Source organism: Cyprinodon variegatus, unplaced genomic scaffold (assembly GCF_000732505.1).
Source record: "Cyprinodon variegatus isolate N-32 unplaced genomic scaffold, C_variegatus-1.0 Scaffold2, whole genome shotgun sequence".
Classification (NCBI taxonomy): domain Eukaryota; kingdom Metazoa; phylum Chordata; class Actinopteri; order Cyprinodontiformes; family Cyprinodontidae; genus Cyprinodon; species Cyprinodon variegatus.
The window spans coordinates 1,670,409-1,682,579 of record NW_015150455.1 but is presented as its reverse complement, the minus strand read 5'-3'; the positions used below and the strand labels follow the sequence as shown (position 1 = coordinate 1,682,579).

General features: G+C 38.4%; 1 protein-coding gene across 1 annotated transcript in view; it reads left to right on the top strand.

Moving 5' to 3' along the window:
* The window catches only part of itga8 (integrin subunit alpha 8), a 57,647-nt gene that overhangs the window by 37,923 nt on the left and 7,553 nt on the right, over positions 1-12,171 (top strand). Inside the window, exons 17-24 of the mRNA XM_015370652.1 lie at positions 117-274; positions 381-512; positions 1,626-1,693; positions 2,122-2,269; positions 3,737-3,829; positions 8,600-8,679; positions 9,737-9,817; positions 11,171-11,276. Coding sequence (XP_015226138.1) covers positions 117-274; positions 381-512; positions 1,626-1,693; positions 2,122-2,269; positions 3,737-3,829; positions 8,600-8,679; positions 9,737-9,817; positions 11,171-11,276 — 866 coding nt within the window. The remainder of the gene's footprint in view (positions 1-116; positions 275-380; positions 513-1,625; positions 1,694-2,121; positions 2,270-3,736; positions 3,830-8,599; positions 8,680-9,736; positions 9,818-11,170; positions 11,277-12,171) is intronic.

The window sequence follows — 12,171 nt, the reverse complement described above, 5'->3', positions numbered from 1 at the left end:
GATAGATAGATAGATAGATAGATAGATAGATAGATAGATAGGTAGATAGATAGATTGATTGTATCATAGTATTTGAAATTTGAATCTATTGTTTTTTCCTCCCAATATCTGCTCAGGTTTAAAAGCTGAGCTTCAGCTGGATTGGCTTAAAGGCACAAGGGGCGGGGTTAAGCGAGTCCTCTTCTTGGACACCCATGAGACTCAGCGCTCAGGGCTCCTCAGACTGGGTCAAAGCCGCCCACAAGCGTGTCTGAGCTATATGATTTATCTGAAGGTAAGTCCCAAAGTAGCACACTCATATAAGAACCAGTCAGTAGGCTACATGTTTAACCATAAATATAATTACAGTCATATTGTCTTCTCTTTCTCTTGCTTTGCAGGAGGAGGATGAGTTCAGGGACAAACTGACCCCCATTGCTTTGGCCCTGAACTACAGCCTCGCTCCACCTTCTGGGGAACAAACTCTTCCACCGATTCTCAACCAGTACAGCAGCACATTCCTCCAGGAACATGTAGGTTTACATTTTCAGAGATTTACATCAGAAAGCTCTAGTTCATTAGATTATGCTATGCATGTAATAATCCGATCAATGATGACATGAATTTTTAAGATGAACCTCGTGTGAAACAATGAAAAGTTGAAATCAAAACCCTGATGCATAACAGGACTTATTATGACTAGATCAGTGTACACAATGTTCCACATTAACTACCTTTAACTGAGATATAAAAGCCCAGCACAGTTAACTCTGGGAAACCTTTTCCCCATTTAGTTCAGCAGTTTAATATATAACAGCAATAAACAATAATAAGAATGATGAAGACATTGTGCGCCATGCAACAAAGCCCGGAAAAGAGAAAATCTCTCGAAGAAAGGAAATATGTGTAACCTAATGAATTAGAAGCCCCCCTTTGATTGCTCTTTATCAAAGTGGATTTGTCCAAATAAACAATGAAATCTTTTAAATCTTCCAGAGCTGAGCTTTGGTGAGCAGAACAGATTCGACTTCTGAAGGAAGTGTGCACGTTTTTATTAATAAATATTGGTTATTTTAAAAACTAGATTTATCTGTTTATATATCGACCAAAAAAACTCTATTATCAATTATTTTTTAATCAACTGAGTAATTACTTACCTGTTTTTGATATATATTATCAAATTTAAAGCATCAGTTCTCAAGCTGTGGTACAAATAGTGCAACTTGGGTTCTCTACAGACTGGAAGAAGCTTTTTTTAAAGGGGATAAAAAACATCATAAATGCATATAAACCATTGTTACATTAGCTAGTGGGACATTTTGCATGTTAGGCAACCACATTAGATGTTGAATCAGGGTTATAAGAATTTCCAATAGCAGATTTATAGTCCTTTTTTTTATCATAAATTGCAGTAAACTTTTTCCACTTATGCATTTCCAGCATATTTTTTCTGCTGTAACCAAAGAGACTATCAAAGTACCATTTATTCTTTATTATCACATTTTCATCAGTATAGTGATGCTTGTGAAAAATAGCTTTTCTGTGAGGTGGTCGTCGTTATGAAAGATTAGAGAACCACATGTCTAGTGATAACTGAACAATTTTCCTCTAACGTTCCTTCTCCATGTGCGACTCTTTCTTCGCAGGCTTACATCCTTCTTGACTGTGGTGATGACAACATATGTATCCCCGACCTACAGCTTTCTGCCAGCATGTAAGGCTTTCACAGTGACGCCCTTTGACCCCAACCTGCAAATCCTAGACTTCCAAAAAGCAGGCATTCATGAAAGTAAAGCAAAGACAGAATGTCTGCTATTCCTCAACAGATGATCACGTTTTACAATGAACTTGCTCACATTTTGGTCACTTTCAACCTGTTAGAGATGTTGCGTGCACACATGAATGTGAAACAACCTTCTCAGTATAGTGTTTCCAGCTGTGCGGCATCTCCATGGCAGCCTTGTATAAATATTCTCTCACCAGGCAGTGACTAACACATACACGCTCACGCACTGTTGGGGGCTGTTGCATTCCTGTGCAGCTGATTGCACATTAAGTGCAGTCCTAAAATGATAAATGTCACAATTTGCTTCTTTTTGTCAATCATTGTCTCTGTGTCTCTGTCTCAACACACAAATCCAGGGATCGCTCAGAGTTGGTGATTGGAGATGACAACCTGGTGATGCTGACCATCACTGCAACGAACCAGGGAGAGGGGGCGTACGAGACAGAGCTGTACACACGGATTCCACCGGAGGCCGACTACATTGGAGTAGAGCGCAGGGTAGAGGTGGGGCATCACACGAAATCTCTTGATTGAATCAATATCAAGTTAATATTAATGACAGAAATATACAATGTGGGTTAGATGTTTACATGTACTTATCACAGCCTTAATCTTGAATTCTTAACAAGGCATTTTTCAGCATAAATCAGGAAGTGATATTATTTAACAGCTCTGACTAATTACATGAACAACAACTAGGTGCACAACTTCCCATCCGCTGCTGGGTTCATCGACCCTCACCAAGTTGCAGGAAAATCCCTTTAAGTAGCAATCAGTCAGATTCTGGTATAATTCTGGCTTATCTGACCGACATTCATTCCAGAATGTATCAATCTCAATAAAATGTGTTAATTTACCATTTGCATTTTTGGTGCTGCGCCATTGTTTTTAAGAAAAGCCTACAAATTATCATGATTATGAAATGGTTTTTCAGTAGTTTGTGTTAACCTGCTTTATTTGATAACCATTCCAAACCAGTTCCAATGTGTGTTTGGTTTCATCTAGGAAAATCCGGTTGTTTCTAAATTTGAACCATTTAGCTGCCACTTTGAAGTAAAGTTGGAGAACTCTGTTGTGGAAAAGTAGAGCCTCAGCATGATACTACCACCACTGTGCTTTCCGTTTTTAAGGGTTAAACAAACCTCCCTTTAACTCCTTCAAAAAAAAAAATTATTTTTGGTATTGTGGCCGAATATCTAAATCTATCTCTCATCAGACCTTAAAATAATTTTCACTGGAGGCCATTTTGGCATCTTGGCATTTGCGTGTACCAGCAATGCTATGATCTCAAACACATATTGGATCAGTTTTTTGCATGAATAAAGTCATCTTCATGCTTTTGGTTTAGAATTGGCTCCAACATTAGCATGGTTTCCATGCCTGGAAGCAAACATCTGAATGAACTCTAAAGTAACCTTGTTTACAAAAGGCCTATATGGATCCCCTGCAACTTGCTAAGGGATATTATTTAAATACTAATGGGCACTGTGTGAATATATTTCAGTCTCTTTGTATAGTTTTGAATCTTTCAAGTTTAAAGAAAATGTGCACCAAAATGAATCCTTATTTTGACTGCAGCCAAAAATCATTCAAGGAAGTGTCCTATTTTGCGGTGCAGCATCACTTCCTGTTGTACCATTAAGTCATGCATCTGGCCTGATTACTGCAAGGCTATCAGCAGGATATGCTTTACTGGCATCAGCCCAAAAGCCCCTATTATGATTAAAAGGCTGCATTAGCTGCCATGGTAATGGATAGGGTCAGTTTGTTCAAGTGTGTCTGTTTGATGGCACACGTGTGTGTATGTGAGCTAATGAGGGTGTAATGGAGCTTTTTGATTGATAATATTATTAGTGTCAGAGTATCCATCACTCTTTCCCTCCTATGTTCCTCCTCCTCTGGATTCGGATGGCCTCTTACCTCCTTATGTTTTCCCCATCGTTCCCAGTCTTATCTGTTTTTTTTCACCAGTCTCTCACTCAGCTAAACTGCGAGTACAAGACCATCAACGAGTCCAGGGTGGTGGTTTGCGATCTCGGGAACCCGATGGTGACAGGAACAGAGGTGAGTTGTGAGTACCCGAAAAACATAAACTCCAAACTCACACGCTACAATAAAATATCCATGCTAAGAAGTTCTTGCCACACTTAATTTGAGTGATGTTTCCCAAAGTCGTCCGATCACCACCTTGACCCTCATTCCTTACCCTCTGACTCCCATGGCTGTGCTTGTGTCACGCTCAACTTGTGCATGCGTTCCGGGGTAATAATCCGCTTGGCTCCCTAAAGGCCGACATACACAGGAAACAGAGGCTTTGTAATTTAAAGAATGGTCCCCTGCAACATGAAATTCTAGCACTGTTTAGCAAAATGCAGCATGCTCAAAAGGCATGTCGCGTGTGTGAGCATGTATTTTTTCTTTTAAAGATGTCAAGGCTGGCAGGGAGGAGCGTCAGCTCTTGGGAGTCGACACAGGGCATTCTGATAAATCAATTATGTGGTCATGTTTCACAGTTTGGAGGAGGGGGGCCATGTGAGTTTGTGTGCTCCACAGCCAGCCAGATGTTTCCCATATTCTGCTTTCCCCTTGCCCTGTTGGACGTTAAGGAATCCATCAGCTTACGAAGAACATACCTTTACACACCCCCATACAAGTTCTCTGAGCACAGGTCTGATCGCTCCGGTTCATTGTTTGTGCCACATGACACAGCTGTAGAGACTCACTGGTCAGATTGATTGGTGTAGGAGGTCCATGTCTGAAGGTCCTGTCTGAAGGAATTCAGATTCCGACCCTCTGGCCTGCCTCTATATCTGCATTTTCTCTGCTTCTATAGTGTGAAAATTTACCTCGTTTATCAAACCTCTATTAAGTGACAGAAAATCTCTGTTATCTATATGATCAACAATCAACAACAGAAGCATAATTTTGTAATCTTTTAAAGAGATCTTTTCAAAGTTCATAGACCTTGACCTTCTCTATAAGTCTGTCCTCATTTGTTTTGAGCTTTAGTTGTTTTTGTTTTTTCATTTGTTTTCTTTATTATCCATACCATCTATTAATTTTAATTTTAGGTCTTATACATTGAATTAAGCAAAAACATAGAATCACCATCATCTGCTCTTTTAAAGAGGCTTTTAATTCACAGCTTGCCAAGAGCAATTTTATAATTGCAATGATACATAAAAAACGCCAAATGTTTCTTTCTTATATTTAAGAGGAAAATGCAGCAGCACTAACCAGCTGGCCAGCAGTGTGCAGCAACGTACAGGGAAGGGTCGGGACTGTGTTACTCTTTGATTTAAAAAAACCCTGAGAAAGTTCTTAATGGTGACTCTGAGCCCTTTCTGGTTAATATAAATAATTAGCTTTGAATGATAAGAAATGCATTATGGGAAATCAAAAAGAAAAAAGATTACAAATGATTTATTTTTGTGTGAAGAAAGAGTATGGTTGATTTCTGCAGTTTTAAAGTCTTTGTTTCTGCATGATTCATACGCTAGGTTGGATTTAAGTGGGTAAGCAACCAAAACACATCCTTCTAAGTAAACTTTCAACAATAAAAAAAACACAGTGGCCAAAGTCAGTCCTCAGAAATCCTTCTTAAAACCCCTTTTAACAAAGCATTTGTGCATGAAAGCAAAGTACTAAATTAAATCCGGTTGTGTCAGTACTGTTCCAAATATACAGTTTTATCACTCCCACATAATGCACAATAATCACTGATAAGGTAAGGAGCTATTTTATTAGCATAAGTTTCCCTCCTTAATGAAGAATGCATCTCTGAAGCCTCCCTTTAGCAGCTGCAGAAAGTTAAGTATAGACTGCAAGGGGGACCCCTGTATGATGTTGGATCTGTTTATTCAGTAATTCTGTTATCAGATCATTTAAAACAGGGCAGCCTAGGCTGGACGTGATGCTGCTGTCTGTGCTTCACCAGGTTTTCATCCTCAAACCATCGTAGCCCAGAACAGTGTAGGGCTCATCCCACAAGGGCTGCAGCTGGAAACCAGTTTTCTAACTGCACTGTGTTTAGATCTGTTTGAATATCTATCTTTAAAGCTTTGAACACATCAATAAGGAAAGGTAGATTAATATAATATTTACCACAGCTCCCCTGTTTTAATTTTCAAAGATGACATTTTTTACTTTCTTCAAAACTTCATTTTTCGGGGAAAGAGATATTATCCCACTAATATCCCCAAAGGACATAATAGTTATCAATGCAGAATTTTAAAACGCTCTTCATTAATGTAAAATCTGGGACACAGAACTGTTGCTGCTCACATTTCAAGGAGTTTGATTACATTAAGTCAAAGCTTTTTATCATGCCGATGTTGCTTCCTTATATCTATCTGTTTAGCAGGCGATTGTTTTGCAACATGGATTTATCTATGCTTCACTATATCTTATTTTTTTCAGTTTAGGTCTTATTGTAACCAACTCTTTTAAGAACGAACTGAAGACTTCTTTCAGAGGATATATCATAATAACCATGCATCACCAATTCAGAAAATACAACTCAAGCAAATGTAATATCATAATTCATCAGAATACTAACCAAAAAAGTTTTACACAGTTGTTTGGAAAAAATAGTAAGCATGGGTCCAAAATTGAATGTTTTTTATTTAATATACTCCTGATAAAACTCTGAATTAAGATCCTATACCAAAAGATAGAAGAAGAAGCATAATTTGAGCACTGGTTCAAACATTTAAAACACTTGATTCAGGTGTGTTGGACTAGAGAGATAAGTAATAGATAAATTACATATCTGATAAATAGATAAATTCTCAGTCACCAGGAACATGGCAGTCACAAAACAGGCTCAAAAAGACAACTGGACTTTAGCACAGTTTTTCTGAAAACATTTTGACACTTATTGTGAGTTTTTGTCACTTCTTTTGGCTCGCACCAGAGCAATCTATAGTTGGAGCGCTGATGTTTTTAAGCAGGATGAGGTCCATCCTCCTGAGCACATTCAAGGTCCCACCGGTTGTTCTTAGAGGTCGTTGAAATCTTTTGTTTCATATGGATTTTGTGTTTGGTTATTTGAATCATAAATGTGCCTCTGTAACCTCTTAGGAATGAGTTCCAGGGCAGAGTTCTAGATGCTTGGAAGCTGAAACCGCAATCCACCCCCTCTGTTCAGTGATGCCTTTTTTCTTTTAACAACTGTGGCTTCCTTTACCCCTTTTTCATACCATCTGTCCAAAATCTGACCATCTTGGTCATCAAACATGTGTGCTTTGTTCTTTAGGTGACAATGTTCTGCTGAATCTTACCCAGAGTTGCTAGCTCTCCTGTGCTGTGCCATGCATTTGTGTAGTTGTAGTTTTGGTTTTTCCAATACAGGATTCCGAGCAACCCTTACTGCAGTGGCCTGCATTAACAATGCCACTTAGGTTTTTTTTTTTGCTTTATGTGTTTTGTCTTTGTGATAAACCAGTTTTTTTATTTTGTGTTCTAAATTTACTGTTATTTTATGTTTAGAGAATCCTGAGTTTATGAGAAACTCCTGATACAAATGGAATTAAAATGTTTTTGAGTTTTTCTGTTCTCTCATTTAAAACTAACAAAGACTTCAGGATGGGTGTCCAAAGATTTTCAGAAAAACTGAAAGTTTGGTTACCTCCAATTTAAGCCTGTTTTGTGGCTGATCATATCAAGATTTCTTTCAAAATCTTCTTATATTTAAGCCTTTAAATATACAAGTAGTTGATGAAGGGAATTAACACATAGTTGCACCCCTGATGGTGAAAAGTGACATTAATAGCGAATTACAGAAAAACTATATTTCTACTGCTAAAAACTTTGCAAGATTGACAAAAACTACCAAATTATTCCTGGTTGCTTTAAACCAATGTTCCCGCTGTTGCTGTAAGGAATCATTGTTTTCTGCATTATAGCTAAACTCTCTAAGCCAAAGCTTTGCAGCCACAGGATAACTACAGCCAAATGCAAAAGTGGTTTACTTACTACACATATATTTGATTGTTTTTTTTTAGGATACACTGAGCTTTCAGACAGAAATGACAATGGCAAGTTCTTTGACGAATTTGTAACAGATGTTGTTTTTTTTCCTTTTTTATCATTATCCTTATGAAAACGAAGGATCTATTCAAAAAAGAAAAATCAGCTGACACTCTGAACTCTAAGGTTTTCAGATTTGTATCAGACCTGACTGTGTTGCTGTACATATTCACAGTACCCATCGTCTTCTTTTGATTTTTCACTGAACAACACATTTAGTGCCTGTCTCTTTAGACTTTCTCAGTCTGGCTTTTCTCTTCCAAGTGTCCCTAACGTGTCCTTTAAAGATAGCCTGACTTTGTACCTCTAACGCCCTGGAGACATGGCTCTTGAAGTTTTTAATACAAGTCTGCATGCTATCATTTCCCCCCTCTGGACTGTGGCTTGACCCATTTTTCAACAGAGATCACATGTGCATGTAAATACACATGCGGCGCAGCAGTTTATGGCGTACCGAAGCCTCCACGTGTTTCGTGTTAGCCTAGGGGACAGGAGGATTTAAACAGAGGAGAGACGAGGAACTTGACTGTGGTTTTTAAGTATGTGTCTGTAGTCTGGCTTTTGTCAGATTTAGGAAACTTGCTGTTATCAACACACGTTTACACAATCCAGATATTGTGACAATGAAGTAACAGAATAAGGTTCCAGTTACATGGATTTTACTGTCTGTTCAGAGCTGCCTTTGATTTAGACATGTCTCTCATTCTCCACCATCCTCCTATAGATTCCCTTCTCAGTCTGTCGTCACATCATTTTAATACATTCTCTTTGTTTTTGGGGGGTTTCCTGTTGTTCCCTGGACAGCTCACCGTTGGTTTGAGGTTTTCAGTCCAAAGGGTGGAAGACTCCGGACCAAAAATCAGCTTTGAGCTACAGATCCACAGGTGACGCAATCACAAGCTCACTCATACAGCTTAGACACAAAGATCTGTTTGTCTTTCCTCTGATCCGTGTAAATTTGTCCCGACTCAATGCTATCAGTGCTATACTGTCACTGTCTGCGGTCTCATGTGCCTGGCCACAGTGATGAAGAAAGACAAGTGGAACAATATGCAACTGTTTGTTGTACTGCAACAGACTGCAGCATTTGTCATTAGTACAAGTACTTATCCCTTGAGGGAAGATTTCAGGAAGTAAGCTGAATATTCTCATCTAATTTTTATCAAGAGCTGCATTAAAATTTACTTTAATTTGTAATACTAGTAAAATATCAGCTTTTTACAAAAATGAGATAAAAGCATAAACTGAAAGATATGCAGCCCAGGAGAGGAGTGGCAGCCTAGTGGATGGGCATAGAGCTTTGAATCCTGAGGTTCTGAGTTCAAGCCCCACTTCCAGACTGCCACTCTGGGTCTCTGAGCAAGACCTTTAACCTCACACTGCTCCCCGGGTGCCGCACAAAGGCAGCCCACTGCTCCCCAAGGAGATGGGTTAAATGCAGAGAGTGAATTTCTTTGCTGTATACTTGTGACATTGTAATGACAATAATAGGTTGACAAGAGAAAAACTTTACATACACCTATTATGGGCAAGAATTGCAAATTCATGTCTATAAGTGTATGAAAATTCTTTTGCTATTTTTTTCACCCTTAATACATGATTGAAAATCAACTGATTTAGGGTCATTCTAGAAATCACTACATTTTCCCTGATCCATGGAGCTTTTTTAAAGTTACTTCTTCCTGTCAGACTTGGATTTTAAAGCCAGCCCACGCATTTTCAACTGGACCGAGATCAGGGCTATTCCACAGGCTGTATGCATTTATTCCCAAATGCATCCACTTATTTGGGCTTTACTTTTTTTTTTTAATCATCCCACTTTCATTTTATTATATGCCAAACATATTTTTAAAAAGGATAAGTTGCTATTTTCAAAAGTGTAGTTGGTGTTTTAAAAGGCATTCGTAGGTAGTTCTGCTCAAAGTGTAATTCTCTCCACAGCTCCAACAAGGACAACTCTGACAGCAACCTTGTCAGTTTGAATCTGACCATTACTGCCAGTGCCCAGCTTGCTTTGCGCGGGTGAGTTGATTACATTTTTTATGCCATATGCGAGAACCCCCCTCCTCCTCCCTCTCCACTACCCACTGCTGCAGCCGATTTGCTTTCAATTTTATAGTTGTTTATGAGAAGGGATTTCTGCTTTTAAGATGTTTGGATTTTTATACTACAGCACATATTTACTGACATAAATTCAAACAAAATAAATGCATATGAGGTTATTCGTCAGCTTTTCCATACTTATGCGTATACAGTAGTCTCTCACACAAAGTTCAAAGCCTTGCGGCTGACATGCTGTTGTTTGGGTGTGGTCAGCTGAGGACATAAACGAAGCAGCGATGGGGAGAACCTGGAGGAGGATATGCAACACTGTTTGTCCTGTACGGTGTTCTGCTTCAGATTACATTTTTTTTCTCATACTGCTGCTGTAAAACAAACTCCTGATGAAACTGTTATGTTGAAGTAAGAAATTAGCCTTGACTGTGGGGTGTGGCTTGAATAGCTCAATGATTGGTCCATGCAGCCCTATAATATCTATCTGGCAGCCTAGATATTTTTAAACATTTAATCTGAACTTTATGAAAGGTGTCAATGTATCAGAATGAAGATGGTTGCAGACATTCCAGTTAAAACTGAAATCGTTCACAGATTAGATTTTAGATTAAATGTAACTTAAATATAGTTTTCTTGACAAAACAAGGTGGAAAATTGCCAGAGTTTATACTTCAAAAAATGGAAATCTAAATTTCACTTTTTTTTTATATACGGTATATGTCTTTTTTTTTTTCTTAAATTGAGGATGTAAGCGAGACACTTTGTCAGTGCAACAAGATAATTTACATGTAAAATAAGAAAAAAAACTATTTCATTTTCTTATTTCAAGTGCATAATATCTAATAATGTTATCTTAAGAGTAAAAACACTCATTCCCACATCCTCTGCTCAAATTATGGGTAGATATAGTTGATTTAAGACATTATTACTTATTTCTAGATTTTTTTTGCAGTGTGCAGATTTTTTACATTTTAGATTTTGCAGGTTAGAATTAACCTGCATGGCTGAAACTGGTGCATATGCTAGAATGACGCAAGTATTTGTCTGCATAGAGTAGCATATGAATAGTAAATGTTAATATGTCTTGTTTTTCACATTTAATCCAAATTTGATGGCACAGCATGTGTGTACAGCGCTACATCTCAGAATTATGGTAGTCGTGAAGTTTTGCTGATATATTCTGTGGCCACCTGAATTACCTGGAGATAAAGTTCTCTACACTGTAGTTACAGAGAAAAAGGGAGGCTGTTACAATATTTACTGTGTAACTGTGTTTACATTCAGTCAATCTGTTATATCTGTTTTTTCTGCTTCTTGCAGAGTGTCTCATCCCTCTCAGGTGGTGCTGCCATTCCCCAACTGGGAGCCTAAAGAGAAACCTGTTAAAGAGGACGACGTTGGTCCACAAGTCACACATATTTATGAGGTACAGTTCAGATGAATATATTTCAAAGTTAAAAGATGTTAGGTGTATCACTTTGAAAGATGAGCTGGGAAAAAACTTACCACTTTTGATCAAATTAAGTAGAGAGGTGTGGCAGGGGGAGTGGGTGTTAAACTTTGCTACTTTTGACCTTATTTTGCTGATTAAGAAGGAAACAGGATGAGGATAAAATAGGTGTGTGAAGTTGCAGTCAGGGTTAAAGGATTCGAGAGTTCTTCAGGGTGAAGTAAACACCAGTCAAAGTAAAACCAGTTGCTCTATAAAGAATTAAGATGTGGCTGATCAAAGGTCTCCAGCTCAAAAGTAATTACTGCTATGATGACAGGAAGGAGTGAGAAGGAAGAAAAACAGAAGGGAACAGCTACCTAATGAAGGGGGAACAGGCAAACAGAAATGTGTAACAAGTGAGTGTTTTAGAAAAAATTAATCTGGGGAGTTAGAGATGTGCAAACCAGTTAAAGTACGCCATCATCTGTCTGTACTCATTTACTTCCTTTTTTTTCTTGCTTTAAATGTTGGGCAGCTTCACTGAACCGGAGTGCAGTGTTGCCTGGCCTGTCCTGCAGCTGATAATGATTTTCATTTGTGGTACTTCTCCCAGTGGGCAGCTGCTTCTAGTTAGGAGGGAAGGTTGTTTTTTTCTCCTCTTTTTAGAATTCCTGCCCTGCAGCACCAGGATCATGTCCTGTTTGGATGACTTGCTTCAGTATATTATAGGTAGGGGGTGATGGGGGTGCATATCAGGGGGAGATAAAGGCGATAAAAAGAGGATTTATTAAATTAATGGTTGATTAAGGCTCATTATTCATTCCTCTAGTTTTGATGATGAACCTGATGAAAGTTTTACTTGTGTTGCCTTTCGATCCCAAGAGACTAA